The sequence below is a fragment of the Sorex fumeus genome, unplaced genomic scaffold (genome assembly GCF_029834395.1).
Source record: "Sorex fumeus unplaced genomic scaffold, SorFum_2.1 ptg000034l, whole genome shotgun sequence".
Lineage (NCBI taxonomy): Eukaryota > Metazoa > Chordata > Mammalia > Eulipotyphla > Soricidae > Sorex > Sorex fumeus.
Genome location: NW_026606091.1, coordinates 44,960,595 through 44,988,593, shown reverse-complemented (window position 1 = coordinate 44,988,593; position 27,999 = coordinate 44,960,595). Strand labels below are relative to the sequence as shown.

General features: G+C 43.8%; 1 protein-coding gene across 5 annotated transcripts in view; it reads right to left on the bottom strand.

Moving 5' to 3' along the window:
• PALM2AKAP2 (PALM2 and AKAP2 fusion) overlaps nucleotides 1–27,999 on the bottom strand; it is a 524,226-nt gene that overhangs the window by 137,879 nt on the left and 358,348 nt on the right. For all 5 annotated transcript variants that reach the window (XM_056117284.1, XM_056117282.1, XM_056117281.1 and 2 more), the window contains one exon: nucleotides 18,671–18,756. In XM_056117284.1, coding sequence (XP_055973259.1) covers nucleotides 18,671–18,756 — 86 coding nt within the window. The remainder of the gene's footprint in view (nucleotides 1–18,670; nucleotides 18,757–27,999) is intronic.

Sequence of the window (27,999 nt, the reverse complement as noted above, 5' to 3'; positions counted from 1 at the left end):
AAAGAGAAAAGGAGTGAGCAGAGGGAAAGTATGGGAGAAAGGAGGGAAGGAATGGAGAAAGGAAGTAAGGGAGGGAGGTAAGAAAGGAGTGAGGGAAGGAGGAAAGGAGGAAGGAAAGGAGGCAGGGAGGGAGGGAGGGAGGGAGGGAGGGAGGGAGGGAGGGAGGGAGGAAAGGAGGCAGGGAGGAAGGGAGGGAGGGAGGAAGGAAGGAAGGAAGGAAGGAAGGAAGGAAGGAAGGAAGGAAGGAGGGAAGGAGGGAGGGAAAGAGGGAAAAGGGAGCGAGGGAGGGAGGGAGGAAGGGAGGAAGGAAGGAAGGAAGGAAGGAAGGAAGGAAGGAAGGAAGGAAGGAAGGAAGGAAGACGGGAAACAAAGACCAGTAAGAGGAGAAAAAACAGAAAGGGTAGGTCCTTTTCTATTACTAGGTAAGGACATTTGAGAAAATTCCCATACTGTCAAATACTATTAAAAGGCTTAGAAATAGGATGCATACTTTATTTGAAAAATCAAGAAGAGTCTTTGCCTCTTTTGCAAAGCCATCCATCTCCTAAGAGGGATTTTCCTGTGTCATTCGTGCTAAACAGAATATATGAACTTGGAAATATTTTTCATATTTGGGATTTTTTCATATTTTCTTTGGAAGAATCAACATATTTAAAACACACTAATAATAGAATAAGTGGATGAATGTTTATCTCTTACTTAACATAAACAAGCCTTTATTTCCAAATTTTCCAAAGAATTCATTGATATTTATTTGAAGAGTCACCCTCAGAATTTAAGCCGTTTTACATACAGCGTGTTGGGTCAGAAAGATAAGGCTAAGCACATATAAAGCATGTTTTGCCCCCTGCACTGCATTGGTTCCCTAGCACCAAGGTATAAGGGAGTGCCCCCCACCAAAAAATAACCACATCATCAACAAAAGTAAATATGACATAGGCTAAAGCAATAGTACAGTGGGTAGGGTTGCACTCAGATGACCTGGGTTCAGTCCCTGGCATCCCATATGGTCTTCTGGGCACTGCCAGGAGTAATTCCTGAGTGCAGAGCTGGAAGTAACACCTGAAATATCACTGGGTATGGCCCCAAAACCAAAAAATAAACATTGTGTACCATGCACAAGAACGTGTGACAGCATTCAATAACTTGCTTTTCTTTACCAGAAAGTTAACAAATGCGATATATCATACAAATGCAGATATTTTAGGAAAGAATAAGAGGAAAATATCCCAAATCCAGGTCAGGGAGTAGAGCAGTTTCCCACAAAAGACCTGATGACAACTGGATGTTAAATTTTTTCAATATAGTTGGGAAATGTACACTGGTGGAGAGATGGGTGTTGGAACATTACGTAAGTAAGTAAGTAAGTAAAGGCCCTCCCGTTGTTCATCGATTTGCTCGAGCGGGCCCAGTAATGTCTCCATTGGAGACTTTGTTGTTACTGTGTCTGGCATATCGAATACGTCACGGGGAGCTTGCCAGGCTCTGCCGTGCGGGCGAGATACTCTCGGTAGCTTGCCGGGCTCTCCGAGAGGGGCAGAGGAATCGAACTCAGGTCGGCCATGTTGGCTGCGTGCAAGGCAAATGCCCTACCACTGTGCTATCGCTCCAGCCCTATGAGCAGCTTTGTAAAGATCTATCTCACAGTGATTCAATAATAAAATCTTTAAAAAATTTTTTTAAATTAAAATAAAAAATACATTTCTCAATATACTAGTAAAAGTCTATATATCAGGGTAGATTCAGCTTCTTTTATTTACAGGAGACAGTTCTGCTTTATCATATTCATGAATCACTGCAGGAGAATGATAACGAAAAAGGTAATCAGCATGTTGATAGGATAAAGATCCAAGGGCCAGTCTGAAAAGCAACCAATTCTCTGAGATGAAAATCTAATCTCAGCCCACCAGGTAATCTCCAGCTTTGTATTTGAAGAACAAATACAAACAGATGTTACTGGGCCTGATCGAGCACATCGACGATCAACGGGAGGGCCTTTACCTTTACCTTAAATACAAACAGAATGAATTAAAACTCCTTTAAGGACCAGGACCTGTGAGACCCACCTCAGATACCTGCCTAGCAGCACACCATCATTTTATTCTTCTTGGCATTATTCTCCCTGGCAAAGCTGTATGAGATAGACATTAGAGAAAGGTCTGTACTATATTAGATCTATACTGTGAAACTGCTTGGCTATGTGGCCTTGAATAAGTCACCTAGTGTCTCTGTATAAAAAGCAATATATATTGCTTTTTGGGTTACACCTGGCAATGCACAGAAATTACTCCTGGCTCATGCAATCAGGAATTACTCCTGGAGGTGCTCGGGGGACCATATGGGATGCTGGGAATCGAACCTAGGTCGGACGCGTGCAAGGCAAATGCCCTACCCGCTGCGCTATTGCTCCAGCCCCCTAAAAAGTAATATTTTGAGCTGGGAAGTGGGGGGTGCTGTGGAGAACAAGTGGTTTGAACCACATTTGGAGGTTCTCAGGAGCTATTCCTGGCTCTGTGCTTGGGGATTTTTCTTGCCAGTGCTCTGGGGACCATATGGGATTCTAGGATCAAAAAGGCTTTGGAAGCATGCAAGACAAGAGCCTTAACCCCTGTACAGTCTCTTTGGCCTGTTCTTCCTCAGCAAACAGGATATACTCATAATTTGTGGTAAGAATGAAATGACATAAATGACATAATATCCTAAGCTAGGACAATACTGGACACATCAAAGTTTCTATAAAAATTATGTATTAGTCTCATTTTAAAATTTCTAGTAAAATTACGAAGTTTACTAGAAAATGTATCATGTTAAGAATCAAAAAGCCTATGAGCATCTGAAGAGGATGACACCTTGTCCAATACTCTTCTTACCCTCTAGTCCAGATCCCTTCCTGAGAGGAGGTGGGACGAGAAAGGTTGGTACCCTTTTCCTGAAAGAAGGAAGACAGCAGTAGGAATGTCTGAGCCAGGCTTGTGTGTGACCCCCAGTCTTCAGAACAACATCAACAAGGAAGGGACGGGGAGAGAGTGGAGAATGAACTTAATATAATGCTGCACTAGAGTAAACGCAATATCTCCGTGGGATATACTTCCGAGGTTGAAGCAACCACCTCACATGTGACATCAGAATTGCCCAACCAATAGGCATGTGTCATCCATTAGTGCTCTGTAGTTCGTTCCTTAGGCCGTTGTAACAATTCTCTAGTCTAAGGAATTCAAAAGGAATTAAAGACGTGGATGTATACCTGAAACCATAGATAACACTGAAGAAAAACATAGCAAAGTATTTCATGATACTGGCTTTAGTATTATCTTCAAAGATTTAACTTTATCAGCTAGGAAAATAAAATAAGCAAAACTCAACAGAATTATGTCAAACAAAAAGTTTCTGAAGAGCAAAATAAATTGTCATTGGGACAACAATAATCATCCTATTGAAAGGAAGAAAATATTCACATTTTATGTATCTGGCAAAGGATTATACCCAGGATATATCTAAGTCATATAAAGATTGCAAATATCTATAACAGAAACAACTCATCAAAAAATGGGGAGATGAATTCAGTAGATATTTCACCAAGGGAAGAATACAGATATCCAATAGAAACATGAAAATATGCTCATTATTGCTTACTGTTAGTATTTCATTGTTATAATTTGCATTTTCCTGTCTCATGAGAATGACCTCCATGAAAAAGTTCAGAAGTGCTGGGGAGGTGGTGTGCAGAAAAACCAACTTTTGTACACTCTTGGTTGGAATGTAAATTGATCAGTTCCTGTACAAAACAGTATTGAGAGTTCTCAAAATAGTCAAATTAGATCTTCCATATGATTCAGTGATTCTGCTCCTAGCTATATACCTGAAGAATACAAAAACACTGACTTGACAGATAGATGCACAAAAACCACACCGATGTTCACTGCAGTTCTACTTGCAATAGCCAAGATCTCAAAACAACCCAAGTGCCTACCAACAGATGAATGGGATGAAGAAACTGGTAGTATATAATCACAGAAGTGGATACTAGTCAGCTACTCAAAAAGATGAGATCTTGTCTTTTGCTGCAATATGGATGGAATTGGAGCAAAGCATGCTAAATTAAATAAGTCAGAAGGAGAAAAATAAATACCAGATGAATTCTCTTATATATGGTAGGTAAACAAATAAAGCAAGGGAATGGAAAATGTCCAATGTAAACAAGTCCTTAGACTCTAACCACAAAACTGAAGTTACTAAAAGCAGAGTTGGGGTATGGGGGGGTATGGACTGAAAAGTGGCATGGGCCCAATGGACAGTGACGTAGGTATATTGACCATATATGTATATATATGTATACATATATATAGCCATAGGTATACTGTAATAACGCCATATCCTTAAAACACACAAACATTGCAAACTTGCAAACCAATTTCATCTCAATTAAAAAAAAGTTACTAGAAAAAATGCCAAGGTCCCAGTCATTATGTGCCAGCTCAGTATTTGAACTGAGAGATAGTACAGCAGGTAAGGTGCTTGCCTTGAGTGTGATGACTTGAGTTTAATTCCCTGTATCTCACATAGTCCCCTGAGTACTGCCAGGAGTGATTCTTGAGTGTAGAGCCAGGAGTAACACTTGAGCATTGCTGGGTGTGACCCCCCAAAAAATCAAATAAGATTTTGGTGCTGGAGCAATAGTACAGTGAGTAGGGCATTTGCCAAACTGGGTTCGATCTCTGACATCCCATACGGTTTCCTGAGCATTGCCTGGAGTAATTCCTAAGTGCAGAGTTAGGAGCAATTCCTGAACACTGCTGGATGTGACCCCCAAAACAAAACAAACAAACAAGAAAGAGAGAGAGAGCCATATAGTTTCATTCATACGTGAAATATGATACTTAAGTATTATACTTATATATAATGAATTGGCAAAACCCAAAACTAGCTCCTAGACTTGGTGGAAAAGGTAGTGCTTATCAGAAGGAAAGGTAGATGGGTGAGAGGAATGGGCAAAGGGGTGTTTTGAAAGTAGGATAAAGAGGGAGTCAAAGGGAATGTGCCTGCCACAGAGACAGTGATGTGTGTATGTAGGGAATATTGGGAACATTGGTGGTGGAGAATGGGCTCTGGTGGAGGGATGGGGACTTGACCATTGTATGACTGAAACGCAATCATGAAAGTGTGTAAGTCTGTAATTGTATGTCACGGTGTTTCATTAAAAAATTAAAAAGAAAAAAGAAAGTAGGATAATTATAGTAGGGACAGTGATAATGATAGCACTGTAGCACTGTCCTCCCATTGTTCGTCGATTTGCTTGAGCGGGCACCAGTAACGTCTCACAACAGATTGTGAGACTTGTTGTTACTGTTTTTGGCATATCAAATACGTCACAGGTAGCTTGCCAGGCTTTGCCATGTGGGTGAGATACTCTCAGTAGCTTGCGAGGCTCTCCAAGAGGGGTGGAGGAATCGAATCTGGGTCAGCCGCGTGCAAGGCAAACGCCCTATCCACTGTGCTATCGCTCCAGCCCAACAGTGATAATGATAATGAGGAATTAAGCTATACCCTTGAAATTCCATTATAGTGTAAACTGACAATAAGCCAGCAAAAAGGGGCTAAGATTTTAAAATAAACTAAAAAATGAAGACTAGGAATATCATATGATAATTCCAGCTATCCCACTTTTGGGTATCTATGAGGACTATAAAATGCTAACTTAAAGTCGTATCTACACCACCTTGTTCATCGCAGCATTATTCACAATACACTAGTTCAACCTAAGTGTCCACTGAGATAGATGGATGGACAAATAAGTTGTGGTCTATATACAATGGAATATCACTCAACTATTTTAAAAAGATGAAACTCTGGGGCCAGAGATATATACAGTTGGTAGGACATGCACCTTGTATGAAGCTAACCTGGGTTTGATCCCAGCATCCCTCATGGTCCCCCGAGCCTTCTAGGAGTGATCCTTGAGAGCAGAGCCAGGAGTAATCCCTAAGCACTGCCAGGCGTGAGCTCCAAAACAAAATAAAAAAATGAAAATAATAAAAAATAAAATAAAACCAAAACCCTGCCATTTGCAACAACACGGGTAGACCTAGAGGATATTACGATAAGTGAAACGCGTTAGAGAAGAAGCATTAACGCTGTGTTATTTCACTTCTACGTGGCACATAAATAAACAAAATGAATGAATGAAGTGAATAAAACAAACCACCATTTAGGGCTGGGGAGGTGACTCAACTGTGGCTCACACGTGGCTCTCATTCGCACCACAGAGCAGGCACAGGCTCAATCCATGGCACACCTGGCACCTTGCCCCAGCAGCACCCCTGGGTGTGGCCCCTCACAACGATAAACAAAACAGAACCCCAGGCTAGAGGAACAAAATAATGACTGTGAGAAGAGGAAAGGAGAAAGGAATTGGATGCAAGGGCCGACTCTGGGGCCCGGGGAGAGTACTGCAGTTTGCGTGGATGCCTAGTGAGCAGCCAGCACAGTCTCCCAACACCACCTGGTGCAGCCTTCAAAGTCTCCAGAACCTGGGTACTCCCAGCACTGCAGGAACCAGACAGCACCACATTCTTGTGCCCTTGCACTGAACCACTGAGCCATGTGGCTGGTTGGGAATTGCTAAGAGGGTCCTGGGGACCTGAGCACAGCTTGGGACACTCCTTGCCACAAAAAAAAAAGGGGGAGATGGGGTGGAAAATGTATGCTGAGGTATGGAAACTAGATGTTTGGTGACAAACATAATTTAGATATCTCTTGATTTATAACACTAACTGTTATAAATCTATGCTATAGTACGAGGGTATAACCGATGCCATGAGAGGCTGCAGCTAACATTAAGTCTCAGCTAGGCCTCGGTTTCCGTTTCCCCAAAGCAGGACTTGCAGTTTCTGGTAAACTCCCTGTTGAGTCATTTGCCAAGATAAGGATTTGTGCAGTTGGGTCTGGCCAGTCATGAAGGGTCACTGTACCCTCCTTAGAAACTGTTACTAACCATTGCCTAATTGCTGACCACCATTGTAATTGGGCCAATACTAAAAATAACCCCAGTATCTAGACTGTTCTTCACTCTGAACCCTAGATAAACTGCTTATGATTTGGAGTCTGGGTCCTTGTCAAGACTCCACCGCATTGGATGAGACTTGGACCCTAGCTCGAGCTAGCGCTGGCTCAGGCTAATAATAAAGTTCCTTTGCTTTTGCATTTTCTGTGTGTGGACTCGGTCTCTCCGCAATTGGGGATCTAAAACTTGGGCACGACAATAGAAAGATGACAGACATTGATTTACTAGGCCACATAATGCTCTAGTCCCACATTATTGAAAAGGGATGGAGGGACCAGAGAGAGGAGAGAGAGCTAGGCACTTGCATGCATGCTGCCATCCCAGGCTCAATCTCTGGTACCCGTGTGGTCCCCTGAGCATGACCAGGAGTGATCCTTGAGCAGAGTCAGTAGGAAGCCCTGAGCATAGCTGGGTGTGGCCTCAAACCCAAAGAAATAAAATATAGGGAAAAGGAATGCACTTGATAACTTAGTATATTCCCTTAAGTATGCTTGAGTGCTTATTTGATGAAGCCTATGAAGTCACCTTCATCAATTTCTGTGCCATATGACACCTGAGTTTTAGAGGCATGGCCAGGGCTGGGAATGTCGCTCCTGTATTAGAGCACATGTCCCGGTCTTATATGTGCAGGACCCTGGGTTGGATTCTGAGCACCGCACCCTGCCCCTTGCCAAGATAATATTAAGGGCAAGGGCTTTGTCTTTATTAATAGGAAGGACTAGTAAGGACTATTAATAATAAGGACCACAAAGGGTCCTGAGAATAATGTGCTTTTCAGAAATAACTTGTGTGACCCTTCCCAACCCTGCAGGACACAAATGACAGCTTGTTTCTAAATCAGCTGGAGAGCTCAACCCCTTCCTGAGTGGGAATCAGATGAGTCGCCTCCCAGGACTAATCTGTGATTTCGAAAACCAGTGATTTCTGCCGCAGGGTTCTGCGTTTTAACATGCTTGATTTAGTTCTGGGTGAAGTCGCAGACTCTGGTGCTGACAAAGGATCCCTGGGCACTACTGGTCGGGAGGAAGACAGGCTTATATGCACTGAGCTCTGACCTGCCCACATGGGGACAGGGCATTATTTCCAGAGCATATTCAAGGCAAGTTGCTCCCACCATTGGAACGCTAGAAATGTGCATCAGAGGAAGTACAGGAAATGTTTGTGAATATGTCAGAACTTTGGCTGGGACTCTCCAGGCCAGTGTCATCTATTTTAGGAATGACCACTGAGAGAGTGGGGGAATTTTTACCAATAATTTGGGTAGATGTGCAAGAATATTTCATCAGCTTTTTTTTTTTTTGAAATTGGGATGAGGAAGCTCCTGCAGAAAATGAAATCAGGTCAACACCAGTAGCCCAGCTAAAATGAAAATCCTAAAAATAGCCTTCAGAATAATCATAACCTGCCCAGATGAAGGAAAAGATATTTTTAAATTGAGATAGTGTTGAGCTTACATGACAAGTCTGAGTTTTAGGAGTATATGTTCTTGCCTCTTCGAAGAATATGTTAATGGGGCTGGAGAGATAGTACAGTGGGTAGGGTGTTTGCTTTGCATGCGGCTGATCAGGGTTCATTCCCCAGCATCCCATATGGTCCCCTGAACCCACCAGGAGTGATCCCTGAGCTCATAGACAGGAGTAAATCCTGAGCACTGCCGCTGATGCTGGGTGTGGCCCCAAAACGAACAAGCAGAAAAATAGGGTAAGTTATTATATTACCCCCATCATCTTAGTGCCAGTGTCCTTCCAGCACAGTCCATCGACTGTGCCTCCCCCAACCCCCGCTTCCCATTTCCCTGTTAAATACACCCCACGTCCACATCTGGAACCTTAGCTCTTCAGTAAGTTTGTTACTGTCAGTTTTGTTTAGTCTCATGCTTTGCTTCTATCCTGTAGAGAAGGGAAAGGATTTCCAACTCAAGACAAACAAAAGGCGGGCAGTTTCCTATAGTTTGACTCTGCAAAGAAATCAATGCATACAAAGGAGACAGAGTGGGAAGTTTTTGTATGTAGGGGGAAATAGGTGTATTGGGAAACAGGTAATCATTACATGTAATATTATTGCTAGGTTTTTGGTCTACTGTATACACTTAGCAAAATACATCTGTTTTACGTTTAATAGGATATATCGCTGTCCCTAGAAGTAATAAAGCCATAGGAGAATAAAATAAAGAAGTCAACAGAAAACCCAAATTCACAAGTAATTGCAAACCATGAAAATCAAATACATTAAGTGGTTTCCTTCTTCTCCTTTGTCACTGACCACTATTGCCAAGAGCTACCTGGTGTAGGAAATTACAATATAGGACCCCTGTTAAATTTGAATTTTAGGTAATAATCAGTAAACAATATCTGAATATAAATATGTCTTGTGCAATATTGGGGTCATATTAGTCCCAAAGAATACTTTGTTTTTTACTTAAAATTAAAATATAACCCAGCATTTATTTCATCTGGAAAGTCTATTCCTCCCTTATCCTTGTAACTCCCCTGTTTCAGCTAACAGTAAAATGAAACTGCACTCATTCATAGTAATGAAGTTAAAAATAAATAGGTTAAACACTACTTTTCTACCTGAGTTCTGTCAAAGCTGTTGGTGACTTTGCCCCTGTATTTTTCTTCCCTGAGAACTTGAACCCTATGGGGTTAGGAGAACTAAAACAAACAGGCGAGAGTCGTAGTTTGGAGGGTTTAGCAAAGTCTCTCTGGGAGAAGCTGCCTTGAATATTCTCTTGGCTCTGACTGGGCCACTACAGAACCTGAAGAATTCTGCACTGAGAAGGACCCCAGCCCCCTGCCGGCCAGTACTGGTCAGTGGAGTCTGTGCGGTAGAGCTCTTGTCCACCTCCCACTGCCTTGCTCTTCATTATCATATTGAAAAGCGGTTTCTCTGCCATGTTCTGTACATGCAATATATGTTCATTGTATGTCCTACACTGTGAGTGTTCAGCGGTCTCCCTCATGATTAACTCCAAAGCAGTTTTTCAGTTTACTGAAAACACACACACACACACACACACACACACACACACACACACACACACACGCACGTGTATATTCTATACTAGAATATATATAAGTTGTTATGTCTCCCTCTCTGCTGGGCATAAAGTCAGACCCTCTACTTTCTCTCTTTGTTTTTGTTTATAGTTTTGGTTTTGGGGTCACACCCAGCTGTGCTCTGGGTTTACTCCCGGCTCTGTGCTCAGGATTTATTCCTGGCATGCAAGGCAAGCACCTTGTCTCCTATATTATCGTACTTGCCTCACTTTTTCTGCTGGTGGACAGCCTTTCGTGATAGCACAGTGGGTAGGGCGTTCGCCTTACAAGCGGCCAACATGGCCAACCCGAGTTCGATTCCTTCGCCCCTCTCGGAGAGCCCGGCAAGCTACCGAGAGTATTCGATATGCCAGACACAGTAACAACAAACTCTCCAATGGAGACGTTACTGGGCCCGCTCGAGCAAATCTCGAGCATGCCAATAAAGCCCCTCTTTTTTATTCAGTTGTTCTTGTGGTTTTTCAGTGGATAGTTCCGATGCTTGTCTTGAGATATTTGATCATTTATTTACTTTTAACTTCACCCCACCCACAGTGATCCCCTCCATCAAGTGAGACTAACAAACTATATATTATTTTTTTGTGTCTTGGCATCATACCCAGTGGTACTCAAGGGCTACTCTTGACCCTATACTAAGGGATCATTCCTGGAGGTTCTCAAAGGACCATATGTGGTGCCCAGGATCAAAAATGGGGGGAAACTGCATGCAAGGAATGATGAACTCTCACCAGCTCCAAGAATAAATTTTTTTTTCTTTTTGGGTCACACCTGGCAGTGCTCAGGGGCTACTACTGGCTGTGCACATAGGAATTACTGCTGGCAGTGCTCGAGTTACCTTATGGAATGCCGGGGATTGAACATGGGTCGGCCACATGCAAGGCAAATGCTCTACTCACTGTACTATCGCTCTGCCCTCCCCCCAAGAATAACTTTTATTTTATCTTATTTTTATATTATTTGTTTATTTATTTTTAAATTTTATTGAATCATCATGAGAAAGTTACAAGCTTTCATGTTTGGGTTACAATCACACAATGATCAAACACCCGTCCCTCCACCAGTGCACATTCCCCACCACCAATCTCCCCAGATTACCCCTTCCCACCCTCCCCCCGCCTCCATAGCAAACAATATTTCCCATGCTCTCTCTCTTCTTTTGGGCATTATGGTTTGCAATACAGACACAAAGAGGTCATCATGTTTGGTCCATTATCTACTTTCAGCACACATCTCCCATCCCGACTGATTCCTCCAGCCATCATTTCCTTAGTGATCCCTTCTCTTCCATCTGTCTTCTCCCCTCCACTCATGAGGCAGGCTTCCAGCTATGGGACAATCCTCCTGGCCCTTGTATTTACTATCTTTGGGCGTCAGCCTCATATTATGTTATTCTAAACTCCACAAATGAGTGTAGTCCTTCTATGTCTGTCCCTCTCTTTCTGACTCATTTCATTTAGCATGATACTCTCCATGTCTATCCATTTATAAGCAAATTTCATGACTTCATCTCTCCTAACAGCTGCATAGTATTCCATTGTGTAGATGTACCAAAGTTTCTTTAACCAGTCATCTGTTTCAGGGCACTTGGGTTGTTTCCAGATTTTGGCTATTGTGAACAGTGCTGCAATGAACATATAGGTACGGATGTCATAGTGAAACACCATGAGGTACAGTTGTAGACTTACAGATTTTTGTGTTTGGGTTTCAATTATACAATGATCAAGTGCCCATTTTCCACCACCATTGGTCCCAGTATTCCTCCCACCCCTCCAGCCCCCCCTCCCACCCTGCCTCTGTGGCAGGGCATTCCCTTTTGTTCTCTCTCTCCTTTTGGGTGCTGTGGTTTGCAAAACAGGCATTGAGTGGCAATCATGTTCAGTCTATAGTCTACTTTCAGCATGCTTCTCCCAAAAAGTCCCATGATTCTTAAAGAAGAGAAATATGAAAATTTAGACAGTCCTGATCTCTCTGCTACCCTTCCCAACCCCTTCTGATGATCTGAAATAGTTTCAAGGGTTTAAAAAAAACCCTACAGTAAAATATTTCCTTTGGCAAGGAAGCAAATTTAGAGCGATTTTTATGTAGGAACACAATGTGGAAAGGACTTTTGGTCCCAAAGGTGTCTTTTTGTCCCTAGAGCCTGCTCAGAACAATCCTCAGTGGCGTCATCCTAGACACAAAGGGCAGCAGCTCAGCACAGCGGCCAACAAAAGGCTCCTCAGCCAATGGCACTTTCAAAGAAAGCTGTAACCTGTGACCCTGTGACCCTGTTCACCACCCAGAGAGGCTCAGCACTCTTCCCCTTTTGTCATGGCTAACATCTGCCCTAGCAGGAGAACCATCTCTCCCAGAGATAAGTTCCACACTCAGAGAAGCCGTTTTTCTCCTTTTCTGACCACATGGCTTTCACTTGGCCTCGATTAGAAAATGTGCCTTTTCTTTCTTTCCTCCCTTTTTTTTTTATTGAATCATTGTGAGATGCAGTTACAAAGCTTTCGTGTTTGAGTTTCAGTCATACAATGATTGAACACTCATCCCTCCATGCGGATGTGACTTTTTCAAGTGGTTTTATACCAGAATTTCCAATTCTCCAAAAATAAAATTGTTTAAGCCCAAGCACAAAGGGACAATTATGATAAATGTGTTTTAAAGATCTTCTTTTGTTTATTAATTCTATTTATTTATTTACTTATTGGCCTTTTGGGTCACACCTGGCGATGCACAGGGGTTTACTCCTGGTTCTGCACTCAGGAATTACTCCTGGCGGTGCTCAGGGGACCATATGGGATGTTGGGAATCAAACCCGGGTCGGCTGCGTGCAAGGCAAATGCCCTACCCACTATGCTATTGCTCCAGCCCCAAATGGTAAATGGTTTTTGTTGTTTGTTTTTTGGGGGAGGGATTTCTTTAATATTTTTTTATTTATATATTTTTAAATTGAAACACAGTGATATACACATTTACAAAGTTGTTTATGATTGGATTTCAGTCATATACTATTCCAACACCCGTTCCTTCACCAGTGTACTTTTCCTACCACCAGTGGTCCCAGTTTCCCTCCTGTAACAACCCCCAACTTCCAACTCCCCAACCATGTTCTATGGCCTGCCACTATGGCAGGCACTTTCCTTCTCTCTCTCTCTCTCCCTTTCATTTTGGGTCTTATTGTTCCTCAAAAAATCAAGTACCTCAGAATAATCTTAACTAAAGAGGTAAAGGACCTATAAAAAGAAAACTACAAAACACTACTCCAAGAAATAAAAGAGGACACAAGGAAATGGAGACGCATCCCCTGCTCATGGATTGGGAGAATTAATATTGTAAAAATGGTGCACGATGTTGAATGAATGAAACAAGCAGGCCATTAGGCTGGTGGGATGGCTCTAAGGCTCAGGCCAACCCAGAACTAAGCCAGTATATGCCTCAAGGTTGCCAGGTCAAAGTGCCAAGGACTGTCACTCTCAGTCAACGAGGCCTTAAGCAACTGACCAGAGGTTCCCAAACTCCTGTGGTCTACGGCATCTCTTCAGAAAAATGGACCAAAACAAACCATTCAGAGCTTCTGCACACCTAAGGGAGGTGGTATCACTCACTTTGGGAAACATTTTGTCTAGACAATCAAATAATTTCCTTTCCTTGCCTGTTTCCACTTTATAAAAGCCTCTCCCCTCTGAATGGATTTTTGCTCAAACACATAATTTTAACATGTTACCATTCTCTCTCTCTCTCTCTCTCTCTCTCTCTTTTGGTGGGGGGCGGAGGGGAAACGACACAATCACATTGTTCAGAGGCTACTCCTGGCTCCTTCCTCTGGGGGTGCTCCTAGCTTGCTCAGATCTTCTGAATATAAATTTTGAAAGGTCAAGTTTGGAAGAGGTTTGTTTAAACAATGATGCAGACAAGGGCTGGAGCAATAGCACAGTGGGTAGGGCGTTTGCCTTGCACGCAGCTCACTCGGGTTCAATTCCCAGCATTCCATACGGTCCCCCGAGCACCGCCAGGAGTAATTCCTGAGTGCAAAGCCAAGAGTAACCCCTGAGCATTGCTGGTTGTGACCCAAAAAGCAAAATAAATAAATAAATAAATGCTTTGATAATTTCTTTAAAAACAAAACAAAACAATGATACAGACCATACTCAAGGGCAGACAAGTTTTAGAAAACACTGATCCATACTTTTTCTTTATAAATCAATGTAAGCAGCAAAGCAGAATAAGATTTGAGAGCCTTCCTGAACCATGACTTTTCCTTTCTTCTGCTGAGTGGTGACAGAGACTGAAACAGATTAGAGTTTCTCTCTTTTTTTGGTGGTGAGGTGGCACATACCTGGCCATGCTAAGGATCTATTACGGGTTCTGAGTCAGGATCCCTGGAGGTCCTGGGGATTCAAACTGGGGTCTGCCATGTGCTCTTGGAATTGGGCCTGCTTCACCCCAGTTTCTGCCTCTGTCTTTTCATATATGTGATTGTCTACCCCATGTGTGTTTCCTTTCTCACAGTCTCTCATAAAGACACGCGTCATTGGTTTTAGAGTCTACAGATTAATATACAAATTAATTAGGATTAATTAGGGTCTAGAGATTAATTAGGATTAATCAGGATGAATTTCGTCTTGAAATTCTTAACTGAATTACACCAACAAAGACTCTTTTTCTAAATAAGGTCATATTCATAGGTATTAGGGCTGACAACATGAATGTATGTTTTTTGGGGGAAGAAAAGGGTACATAATTCAACCTAATAAATTGAGTGATTTAATATTCTTGAGTATGGGCTGGAGCGATAGCACAGCGGTAGGGCGTTTGCCTTGCACGCAGCCAACATGGCCGACCCGAGTTCGATTCCTCCGCCCCTCTCGGAGAGTCTGGCAAGCTACCGAGAGCATCTCACCCGCAAGGCAGAGCCTGGCAAGCTCCCCGTGAAGTATTCGATATGCCAGACACAGTAACAACAAAGTCTCCAATGGAGACGTTACTGGGCCCGCTCGAGCAAATCGAAGATCAACGGGAGGGCCTTTACTTTTACTTTACTTTATGCTCTACTTATATCAGTCTATTCTTTTGAGTTTTTATTTTTGGTTTGTGGGGCGCACCTAGTTGTTCTCTGGGCTTACTCATGGTTTTGTGCTCAGGGATCACTCTTCGCTGTGCTGGGAGATCACATGTGGTCCTGGGATTGAATCCCCCTTGTTCATGTACAAGAGCTTTACCCACTGTTGTATCTCTTTGCCCCCAGAGTTGGTTTATTTTATTTTATTTCTTTTGCTTTTGGGGTCACACCCAGTGATACTCAGGGGTTACTCCTGGCTCTGAACTCAGGAATTACTCCTGGAGGTGCTTGGGGGACCATATGGGATGCCAAGGACTGAACTCTTGTTGGCTGTGTGCAATGCAAATGCCCTACCAGCTGTACTATCACTCTAGCCCCCAGAGTTGGATTTTTTTTAGTATAATCTTAGTTCAGTGTTCCTCAGAATGCCAGAAGTTTGTTTATGAATGAATTCACTTTTATGAGTCATATACATTTTTAGCTGCATAACTGTCATTTCAAAATATGGTGCTACATGGACATCTACCACATGTAGACACAGTAGGCAAATTTATATTCAGACAATGACAACACTACAAAGTTGCAGACAACATGACAAAGTTGCACCTTTTCCAGAAAGAAAATTTCTAAAAACTAATATAGAGACTTCTATAGCCAAAAAATAGTATAGAGGAAACCAAACAATTGTGGGGATTTCTGATATTCCCTTTGGGAACTGCCAATGAATCAGGGTCTTTTGGTTTGTTTATTTGTTTGGGGGGTGGTTTAGGACTACACCCTCCTAATGTTTTGGGCTTACGCCTGGCTCTGCACTTAAGGGCTCTTCTGGCAGTACTCAAATAACTATAAGTGGTGGTGGGATTGAACCCAGATTGGCTGCATGAACAAATTAATGGATGTTGTTCCATTGGGAAATCAAAAGCAGAAGATCTAAAGAGGAATATTTCCTAATCTATAGATTTTACAAATTCTTTAGTACAAGGAAATTCTGAGTGAAAATTCTCACTACAAGTTCTTTTTTTAATTTTTTTTTTGAGCTTTTAGGGTCACACCTGGCAATGCACAGGGCTTACTCCTGGCTTTGCACTCAGGAATTACATCTAGTGGTGCTCAGGGGACCATATGGGATGCTGGGAATCGAACCCGGGTTGGCTGCGTGCAAGGCAAACGCCCTACCTGCTGTGCTATTGCTCCAGCCCCCTACTTTAGTGAGGATGACAGTAAGAAAGGAACTTAACATTTGTAGTGATTGACTGACACATTTAAATATTTCTATGCTGTTTAACTTTTTAATCTCTTTGTTCTTTTGTTTTGGAGGCCAACCCTGAGGATGCTCTGGGACCAGATAGTGTTGGGATAGGACGTGGGTCTTCCACATGTAAAGCATGTACTTTAGTACTTTTAATTATCTCCCTGGCCCAAATCCGATTTTCATTAAAAACAAAAAATCTCCAGTATTCATTAAAGAGAAGGAGGACAAAGAACAATACCTAAGCTGGATAGGTCCAAAATAAAAACAAATAAAAATCAAAGGCCAGAGACACTAAAGCAGGTAGAGCACTTGCCTTCCAAGCAGCTGTCCTGGGTTGGATCCCTGTCCTCCACATGGTTCCCTGAGTTCTGCTAAAAGTGATCTCTGAGCATAGAGTGGGCTAAGACCTGAACACTGCTGTTGTGATCCCAAAATCAAAACCAAAAAGAAACAAATCAAAATAAAAGCCCCCTCAATTGAGATTTTGGTACTAAGTAGCAACCTTATGAAGTGGGACTTAGGCAAGACTTTCTTTGATGAAACACTACACTAAGTCATTTGATTTTATAAAGAAACCCCCCATCTTTCTGATCATTTAAATATCTGTCTGCACATCAACATCTCAAAAGTTGGTTCTTATAATAAAGGTAGATTCCAAAATAGAAAATCTTAATTTTTCAAGTCTATTCGTATCTATAGCTCTCTATCTAATACAACAGTAACTCAAACTTGGCAATAATGAGTAAAACACCAATATATTACTATAACTGATAGCATTATCTTGCACATTTGCTAGACATAGTGGCATGTAAATTAATATTTAATCTTGGATATTCATTATTAGATGAGTTGACATCTCGGTAGGGCATTTGCCTTGCACCTGGCCAGGCCGGCTGACCCGGGTTCTATTCCTCCGCCCCTCTTGCCCACACGGCAAATCCTGGCGAACTACCTGTGACGTATTCGATCTGCCAAACACAGTAACGACAAGCCTCACAATGGAGACGTTACTGGGCCCGCTCGAGCAAATCGATGAACAACGGGAGGACAGTGCAGTGACCTTTTTTTTTTTTTTTTGCTTTTTGGGTCACACCCAGTGATGCTCAGGGGTTACTCCTGGCTCATGCACTCAGGAATCACTCCTGGCGGTGCTCAGGGGACCATATGGGATGCCGGGAATCGAACCTGTGTCGGCCATGTTGGCTGCGTGCAAGGAAAACACCTACCCGCTGTGCTATTGCTCCAGCCCCTAGATGAGTTGACTTTTTTTGAGGGGAGGGGAAGTTTGGGTCATACTGGGCAGTGCTGTGGCCTACTCCTAACTCTGAGCTCGGGGTCACTACCTGAAACCATGTGGTACCTTGTAGTATTTTGTTTGCTTTCTATGATACTTTAAAACAGATATATAACCCAAATTCAGTATTCATATTACAAAGGAAAGCTTGGATAAATTGATTGTGGATATTCTCTTGTACAACCTCTACTAATAAATTCAGACTTGAGTACTTTCTAGTTTTACTGCTATGGAGAAGAATATTAATTTTGCTTTTCAAAGGAAAATTCATGTGGCATATATTTAAATTCTAATCATTCAAACAAAAATGTTCAAAAGCCCTTCCACCCCCAGCCTTTGTTAACTGAAATATAAACAGAATTCGAAGAAAGGAGGACAGCTCCTTTCTGCCTAATCCAATAAAACGGGAAGTGGTTGAACTGCTACAGATACCATACTCTAGGCAATGATTATAAACGCAAGCAATTAATTTGAACAGTGATAATTAACTTAATTATCAAATGACTCATTTTGGTAAAACCTTTGGCTATTAGCATTCCAGCTGGAGTGGGCCATGTGCTCCCTTCCCACTGACATCAGTGGAAATCTTGAGTCAAGTTCAAAGCTCATTCTGCCTCTCTGACCTTTCTCCACAATGAACACTGGGGCCGAGTTTCTCAACTTGGAATTTTCAGATCTACTTTGCTGCCTTTGCAGGGTGGCTACTTGAAGGCACACTCTGGAGAGATATTCACCAGAAACTCTACCAGACACTCCTGAGAAATCACAGGCTTGGATTCTCAGTTTCAGGGGGCTCCCTAATCCGTTCTGCTTGGTTTCTAAGGATTTGGTGCCATTTGAGAAGCTGGCAGGGTGGAGGGCAATACTCACGCTCATATGGCCCCTAGAAGCCTGCCGTTGAACGCTTTTCTCTAGCAATGCACAGCAAGAAGGGAACGAGAGAGAGAGACTCCCTTACCTTGATGGTCATGTCTGCGCCGTAGGTCTCTGTGGCATCAGAGGCCGCCTCACTGCCCTTCACCAGCACACTCTCCCACCCGACTCCTGAAAAACAAGGGTGCCAGCTGAGCCAAGTGCAATCAGCAGGATGGACAGAGGGACTGGCACTCTGCAGCACCCCCGACCCCACCCTGCCAGTCCATGCAGCCTACGAAGGAAATTCATGAAGAGCCACAGCGACTTACCTGACTGGCAGCAACCACTGGCGTGGCCATTTTTCACCTAACTTTCAACCCCCTTTGTTCTCCCCTGATTCTGTTGTTGTTGTTTTTGTTTTGGGACCACACCTGGAGATGCTCAGGGCTTGCTGCTGGCTCTGTGCTCAGGAATCATTCCTGGAAGTCTCCAGGGGCCATATGGGGTGCTGGGGACGGAACCTGCCTTAGCAGCATGAAAGGCGAATGCCCACTCATGGTGCTCTCGCTTCAGTCCCTCTCCCCTGATGTTCAGATTTGGAATCTGTGGTCTACATCCGGTATCATAGAGTTCTATTCCCAGCCCAGAGTAGAGGTCAGGATAACTCTAAAATCCAGGCCTCCTACTGAAGTCTTATTTAGGGCTTGAAATGAGTCCCAGAACACAGAACCTCACATCTGAATCTAATGAAGCATCCGATAGAAACGATTCTCCATCATTCACGATCCTAAGCTTCACAAACCTACTGTCACTAACATTGATTGATTGATTGTTTTGTTTGTTTGTTTGTTTATGGGCTACACCTAGCAGTGCTCAGAGGCCATTCCTGGCTCTGTGCTCTTGAGTGATCCCTGGCATTCTTTTTTTTTTTTTTTCTTTTTGGGTCACACCCAGCAATGCTCAGGATTTACTCCTGGCTCGGCACTCAGGAATTACTCCTGGTGATGCTTAGGGGAACATATGGGATGCCAGGGATCGAACCCAGGTCGGTTGTGTGCAAGGCAAATGCCTTACCCGCTGCACTATTACTCCGGCCCCAATCCCTGGCATTCTTAGGGGACCATATGTGATGCCGAGGATTGGCCACATGCAAGGCAATTTGTCTATCCTCTGTAATCTCTTCAGCCCCACCGCCAGTATATTTTTATTTATTTTAATTTTTTGAGGATTATTTTTGCCACACTCAGAGGTACTTAGGCCTTACTTCTGGCTGTGCTCACTCCTGGTGGGGTGCAGCGAATTATATGTGGTACCAGGGATCACACCTGTATGGGTCACTTACAAGGCAAATGTCCTGCAGCTGTACTGTTGCTAGAGCCCCAAAGTATATTTTTAATAACTGGCTTATTGCAAATAAAGTCATCTCCTTAAAAGCTAAAAAAGAATACTATAGGTGATAAGGGTCTATCTTAACAGATACAAATGTTGTAACTGGTAAACTGCTATTTATATATGATTCTCATAACCGAATGAGTTAAAAGATTATTTTCTTATATAAGCTTAACTAATCTGCACAGTATTTGTTAATATCATTTATTTGCTTAAATTATTTTCCCTAAAAATAATTCAAGAATAATTTTTATCCAAGATCTTTATAAAGTTACCTAAATCCCAACTGTCTAGCATTATATTCAATTAGGACTAACACTCTCTTTCTGTTTGCCACTTACTAAACATTTGGGGTATGCATACATGTTATTTCTGCTGTAACTTCTCAAGCTGCCATTATAGAATGAAACAACCACATGTCAACAAATGGGCATGGCTGGACTCCAAGAAAACTTTATTTACACAACCAGGCACCATGCCAGACTTAGCCTATGAAGCATGATTGATGTTGCTCTGAATCAAGAAACCAGAGCCATGAGGAGGAAAGATTGCAATAATAAAGCGTTCTTGTTAAGGATCAACTGAATAAACCAGATGGTGAAACAATAACAACTGTTTGCAATTACATGACATTTAAAGCTAAGCTAAAATAAGATTAATTAAATTTTAATGTAATAACACTGATCGTATTGCCTATTTTCTAACTTGGATCTTTGAATGCTTTATATTTATTATAAGATACACTTTAAAATTTTACAGGATATAAACACAGTGGATTGCGCACGATCAATACTTTATTGCAAGGTACAAATAGTTATAATAGTTGTAGGAATTGGGTCAGTTTGGTGACTTGCCCTACAATTTCTTCTCAATAAACTGCTACAAGAGGGGTTGGAGCGATAGTACAGCGGGTAGGGTGTTTGATTGGCATGCGGCCGACCGGGTTCAACTCCCACCATCTCATATGATCCCCTGAGCACAGTCAGAAGTAATTCCTGAGTGCAAAATAACCCCTGTGCATCGCTGGTGTGACCCAAAAAGCAAATAAATAAATAAGTAAATAAATAATAAAAATATACTGCTACAGGAAGGTTGTCACTTTGTCATAACTGGGGTGGGGGTGGGGAGGTAGAGCGGAGCTCTGGAGTCACATCTGGCACTGCTCAGGAGTTATTGAGACTGTGTGATCAGAGGTCACCCCTGGGGGTACTCTGTGGACCAACTGGGGTGCTGGGGAATGCACTGTGTTTGACTGCGTGTATCTGAGGCAGGTATTTTCATCTCTCCAACCCTTAACTTCGTCCTAAAGGTACATCATTGGTCTAGAGAGATAGTACAGTGGGTGAGTTGCATGCCTTACCTGAGGCTGACCTGGGTTTGACCCCTGGTACCACATAAAGTCCCGGCAGCACCACCAGGAGTGATCCCTGATCACAGAGCCAGGAACCAGACATGAGCACTGCAGGGTGTGGCCCACAAACAAACAGATGAGGAAGCTGCTAAATTTCACCTTAAATAGATACTCTACACTCATGTTCATGCCTTGTGTATAGCAGGCCCTGGTTTCATCCAAGGCCCCAAGTATAGTCCCCTGAGCAATGCCACAAATAGCTCTTGAGTATCCCTGAGTGTGTGTCCCCTTAACCTCCCTCCACTACTACCCAGTCCACACACACACACACACACACACACACACACACACACACACACACGATATTATTCCCTAGGTCAGATTTATATCTGGGACACAAATAATCAATTTACTCGAGCAGGCACCAGTAACATCTCCATTGTGAGACTTGTTACTGTGTTTGGCATATTGAGTACATCACGGGCAGCTTGCCAGGCTTTGCCGTGCGGGCAAGATAATCTCAGTAGCTTGCCAGGCTCTCCAAGAGGGGCAGAGGAATTGAACCCGGGTTGGCCGGGCCGGCTGCATGCAAAGCAAACGCCCTACTGCTGAATAGAGAAAAATAAAGTTTTAATCCAGGTTTCTCATCACAATCACAAATCACAAATCATCCTGTTATTCGTCGATTGCCTCGAGCAGGCCCCAGTAACGTCTCCTTCATCCTAGCCCTGAGATTATATTCAAGGCTCTTTAGGAGAATGAGACCCATCATTGTTACTGGTATTTGGCATATTGGGTACACCACGGGGAGTTTGCCAGACTCTGCCGTGTGGGCAGGCTACATTCGGTAACCTGCCAGGTTTCTCATAACAGTATCAAATTAGAAGGAAAATAATCAAGCCACATTCTCACAAAGAGTCAAGTATGCTCATTTGGGGAGGTGACCAAAACTGCAATAATTACATGTGATTATTTAAGGTCATGATATTAAATCTCTATACATGGACAGAATAATGAATCAACTGGTATGAAATAAAGAATGAATTTGGCTAACATAGCCTATGGGAGAATTTTCATACAGTCACAATGATGCAAAGATAACAGAGACAGCTTTTGAAGGAAGAAAATTACCTACTATTTCACAAAATAGCTCCCCCATGGAATGACTTTGCTTGATCACAGTAGAAGAACGGGGGAAGGCCTGGGTCCCTCTTCTTTCCCCATATCCTTGCATGGATGACTTGGGAGCGAACCGAGGCCAGAGAACCCTCTTCCACTGAGTTGCCTTATGGTCCTTCCTCCTGAGTCTTAGAAACCTCACTCGGCTCTTGGAGGAGTTAGCATGAGGGTAGTCATTAAAACCGAGCGGAACTTTGAACAATGATTCGCCTTCAAACATTAGCCTTTGGGAAACCCCGCCCAAGGATAAGCTGATGGGGCCTGTTTCCTTTGGTCCGGCAGCCCCTCCCTAGGGCTTGGAGGGGTAGTGCAGGATGCAACCCCACCCCAGTCCACCCCACTCCATGTGGTGGCTCATCCTCGCCCCAACCCCACCTCTCTCTCTCTTCCCTCGGACAGAGGTAAAAGCCATGCATCAGAGGCCTAAAAGCAATGGTGGCACATTTCCTGTTGGTGGGTCCTCTTTGAGAAGCTGATTGGGGAAAAGAAACAGCAGGCTCCTTGTTTTTGGTTTGTTTTTGTTTTAGTGTATCAGCTATACTTAGGGTACTCAGGGGTCACTCCTGGTTCTGCGCTCAGAAATTTCTCCTGGCAGTGCCTGGGAGACCATATGGGATGCCAGGGATAGTACCCGAGTCTGCTGTGTTCAAGAGAGCACCCTATCTGCGGTACTATCTCTCTCCAGTCACCACAAGGCCCTTTTTGGATCAATTATTTCTCTCCAACTCAACTGGAATTTGAAGTTAAGGATCCCCCGCCCTACCTCTACCTCCTTGAGTACCTGGGTACCTCCGCGTGGTGGATATCCAGGGAGCTTAAGGATGCATTAAGAGAAACTTAAACGTCTTGCCAAGTGTATCTCTGCATCTCCTCCGCGCTTCCGCTCAGAAGTCTGTTGGCCTCAGGCTTCCTGAGCCCTGCAACGTGGCCCCAGTGACAGAACGAGGGCAGCAGCATGGACTGAGGCTGCACCAGGGTCAAAACTCTCTCTCATTCATCACATTCAATCTTCACATGATCCAGGTGCATGCAGTAGGTACGAGAGCATCCCCACTTTATAGAAGAAAATGTAATAGAGGAGGCTGGAGAGAAAGAACAGCCGGTCAGGCGCTTGCCTTGTGCATGGATGACCTGGGGTCAATTCCTGGATATATACGCACATTTTTGCAAGTATTTATGTAGCACTGTCCTCCCGTTGTTCATCGATTTTGCTCGAGCGGGCACCAGTACCGTCTCCATTGTGAGACTTGTTGTTACTGGTTTTGCCATATCGAATACGCCACGGGGAGCTTGCCAGGCTCTGCCGTGCGGGCGGGATATTCTCCGTAGCTTGCGGGGCTCTCTGAGAGAGATGGAGGAATTGAACCCAGGTTGGCTGCGTGCAAGGCAAACGCCCTACCCGCTGTGCTATGGCTTCAGCCCTCCAATATTACAAATATTTATGTAGCACTGCAGCACTGTCCTCCTGTTGTTCATCGATTTGCTTGAGCGGGCACCAGTAATGTCTCACAACAAATTGTGAGACTTGTTGTTACTGTTTTTGGCACATCGAATATGTCATGGGGAGTTTGCCAGGCTTTGCCGTGCAGGCGAGATACTCTTGGTAGCTTGCTGGGCTCTCCGAGAGGGGCGGAGGAATTGAACTCCAGTTGGCCGCGTGCAAGGCAAACGCCTTACCCTCTGTGCTATCGCTCCAGTCCAAATATTTATGTATCTGTAATATTTATTTATTTATTTATACGGTCCCTTGGGGCCATGCCAGGAGTGGTAGGAGGTAGAGGTAGGGTGTGGGACCCTTAATTTCCAGTTGAGTTGGAGAGAAATAATTTATTGATCCAAAAAGGGCCTTGTGGTGGCTGGAGAGATGGTATAGCAGATGGGGTGCTGCCTTGTACACGGCAGACTCGGGTTCGATTCCTGGCATCTCATATTGTCCCCCAAGCACTACCAGGAGAAATTCCTGAACACAGAGCCAGAAATAACCCCCCGAGGACCCTAAGGATAGCTGATGTGCCTCCCCTAAAACAAAAACAAGCCCCTCATTATAGAAGAAAAAGACAAGGCTTAGAAATGTAAGATAGGGAGCTGAGAGATAGAACAGCAGGTCAGGAGCTTGCCTAGCACATGGATGCCCTGGGGCCAACTCCTGATGCTACACACACACACACACACACACACACACACACACACACATATATGTATGTATGTATGTATGTATGTATGTATTTGTAACATATATTTGGAGCATGCCAAGAGTGATCCCTGAGTCCAAAGCCAGGAGTAAGCCCTGAGCACTGACCAGCATGGCCCCAAAGCAAAAAAATTTAAAATATTTTAAAAAAAAGTAAAATTAAAGCCAGCAGCATGGCTCAGGTGTAGAGCACATGCCTAGCTCGAGTAAAGCCTGAGTTTGGTTCTATAGCTCTTCACACCCCCCTTCAAGCTTGTGGCACTGCTGGATGTGGGCCTTGAGAGCCCAGTCATCACTGGTCCTGCTAATACCTGCCAGGAGAAGCTCCTATAAGAAACTTTAAAACATGTTTTTTTTTTTTTCAACATGTGGTGATAGTTCCAAGGGCTGCAGTGTACTTGATATGGGAAGAGCTATAGCACATGCTTTGTCCCAGATTCTATCCTGGCACCCCTTGACCTCCTGCGTACTGTGCTGAGGGGTAGCCCCTGAGCACCACCAGGTGTGGTCCAAACATCAAGTCAATCAAGCATTCTGTTCTATGATCTCTATCTTGTCCTAATGACTAGTGTTCGCCAGCTTGAGCGCACACTGGGAGTAGCCCCAGAGCACCGTTGGGTGTAGTTCAAACACCAAAATAAAAAAATAAAAGGAAAACAATGGAACAAGTAAGGATGGGGCCTATATTTATCCCAAGTGCTGTGACCTCAGAAGCTATTTGCCTCATCGGCATACCTCACCGCCACCCAGAGATGGGGAAACAGGAAGTCTGAGAACACGGTGAATGAAAGCAGGGCTGAAGGGTGGGGTGCGGCTCAGTGGGAGGACAGTGCCTGAGTGGAGGAGGCCCTGGGCTCAAGCAGGCTTCCCGAGCACTGCCGGGAGTGGCCCCCAAACAAATAAAAACATTCAAGGTTTTTGGAGGGATAGTACGATGGGTAAGGTGCTTGCATGTGGCCAACCCAGGTTCTATCCCTGGCATCAGGTACGGCTCTCTGCCCTGCCAGGAGTGTTTCCTGAGTTTAGAGCAGGGAATGAACACTGAGCACCAGTGAGTGTGGCCCCTCCAAAAAATTCAAAATGGAAAATTGTGAGTTTTTTGGGTTTTTTTTTTTGCTGGCTTTGGGGCCATATCTAGGGGCACTCAGGGACTTTCCTTTGGTCAGGAGTGATCCCTGGTAGTAGTAGTACTCACGGGGCCACACACAGAGTCAGGGATTTGAACTGGGGTCAGCTGAATGCAAGGCAAATGCCTTACTTCTTGTACTATCTTTATTGGCCCCAGAAAACATTTATTAAGGGCTTACTCTCTGTGCAGTGAAGTTCAGAGAAGTTCCCCTTCACCCAGGAAGAGTTCCAAGGTCAGACCCTGGAAGACCCTGGAATAATCTAGTTCCATAGAAGATGATCAGAGCTGCACAACTTGTTTTGGGGGGGGAGGGTCACACCCAGCTATGCACAGGGGTTACTCCTGGCTCATGCACTCAGGAATTACTCCTGGTGGTGCTCAGAGGAACCACATGGGATGCTAGGAATTCAACCCAGGTCGGCCACATGCAAGGCAAATGCTTTACCCACTGTGCTATTGCTCCAGCCCCAGAGCTGTACAACAGCTGAAAGATAGAAGAGGATTAAGACTATGGAAGCACTTGGATCTCTGAACTCAGTTTTAGACACCCCCAAGAAAACCCAGGACAAAGAGTGGGTAATCTGGGAGACCACCAGGCAGAGGAGAAGAGGGAGAAATTCACAACACTCTGGACTGGAAAATAGTTTGCCTGATTCTTCCTGTAAGTGAGGACTAAGGAGTCATCATCATCATCATCATCATCATCATCATCATCATCACAGTTCACATTTCTTTCTAAAATATTGAAATAAAAATGGGGTTTGGTATTTGGGCCACACTCAGCTGTTCTCAAGGTTTACACCTGACTCTGCACTCAGGCATGACTCTTGGCAGTGCTGGGGGACCCAATGGGGTGCTGAGAATTGAACCTAGAATAGAACTGTGTTCAAAGCAAGCCCCTGACCTACTATACCATTTTGCCAGTCTCCGATGATCATTTCTTGAGTACTTAGTTTGTGCTCTTTGTTGTACTTTATTTACCATATACTATCTCATTAGTCTCAAAAAAAAAAAAAACCCAAATCAAGTAGGTGCTATTTTTATTCTCACTTTTCTAGAGAGCCAAAGAAAGGCTTGGAGAAGTGACTAATTTGCCTGGGAACAAAGAACAAGTCAGAAGGGGATCTGGAGCTTGAACAAGGCTCTCTAACTCGGGTGCTCCTGCTGGAGTTGTAACTCATCACCTCTGCTGACATCGTGCCCCTGGTTCGAAGGGCAAGAAGGAACCCTCCCCTGGAGGATGAGAAGATACACATGCCCATGCACAGCATCACAGGCAAGCAGTACCCGCCTGCTTGTGTGCACGTGCAGACCTGCAGATGCAGAGAGACACAACCCCGCCTCTTCTGAGTGTCAGGACACAGACATACGCACATCCAGACATGAAGCTGCCAGGGTGTCTGGGCTACTGCCGTGTGCTGAGAAGGATTATAGCTTCTTGGATTTCCTTCCAAAGAGAAAAGAGGGTTGGAGAGATGGCACTAAGGGCTGAGCATAGGCTCTGTATGCTGGAGGACCAGCTTCCACCGAGGGTACCATAGGGCACAAGCCCCTGTGCCTCACCGAGTGTGACCCACAAAACACCCACCCCCCGTAACACCTAAAAAGAAAAGAGCCTTTCTCTGTCACAGTATCTGAGTGGATGGAAAGAAACGGGTGGTTTCATCTCAGACTTTTCTCCAAGGTGCATTTTAAGCATCCTTCTGTGTAGGAAGAGGAAGCTGATTCCAATTAAAGGATATGAGAGCATAACAGGACCATAATACAGTGTTTGAGATGAGTTTTATAAGACCATGGAGGCCTAAGCCAATTTTGAAAATGGTTTGTTTGGGATGCTTCGAACCAGTCTTCAGAAATTAAAGCCTTTTTAGGCAACCATATTATTTACAGCAAACTCATGGGCCTGTTTACAAACAGTCCCCCTATACTTCGAGGTTAGGAAAGCAACAACTTAAAATCTGGTTTGCTTCCTAAATATTCTACAGCTATTGCCATTTTGTGGGCCTTCTCCCCAGACCCAATAAAGCATTCTGTAGTGTGGTTGCTATAGCATCCTAATGGCTACTTTCACCAGTCTGATTTTAATAGGCTGGAAAGAGATTAGTTCTTTATCTCCTAAACAATGTGGACTATTAAAGAAAATCCCAAGCCACCCTCTTGGGTCCAGATTCCATGCAGAGAAGAGGCAAATGC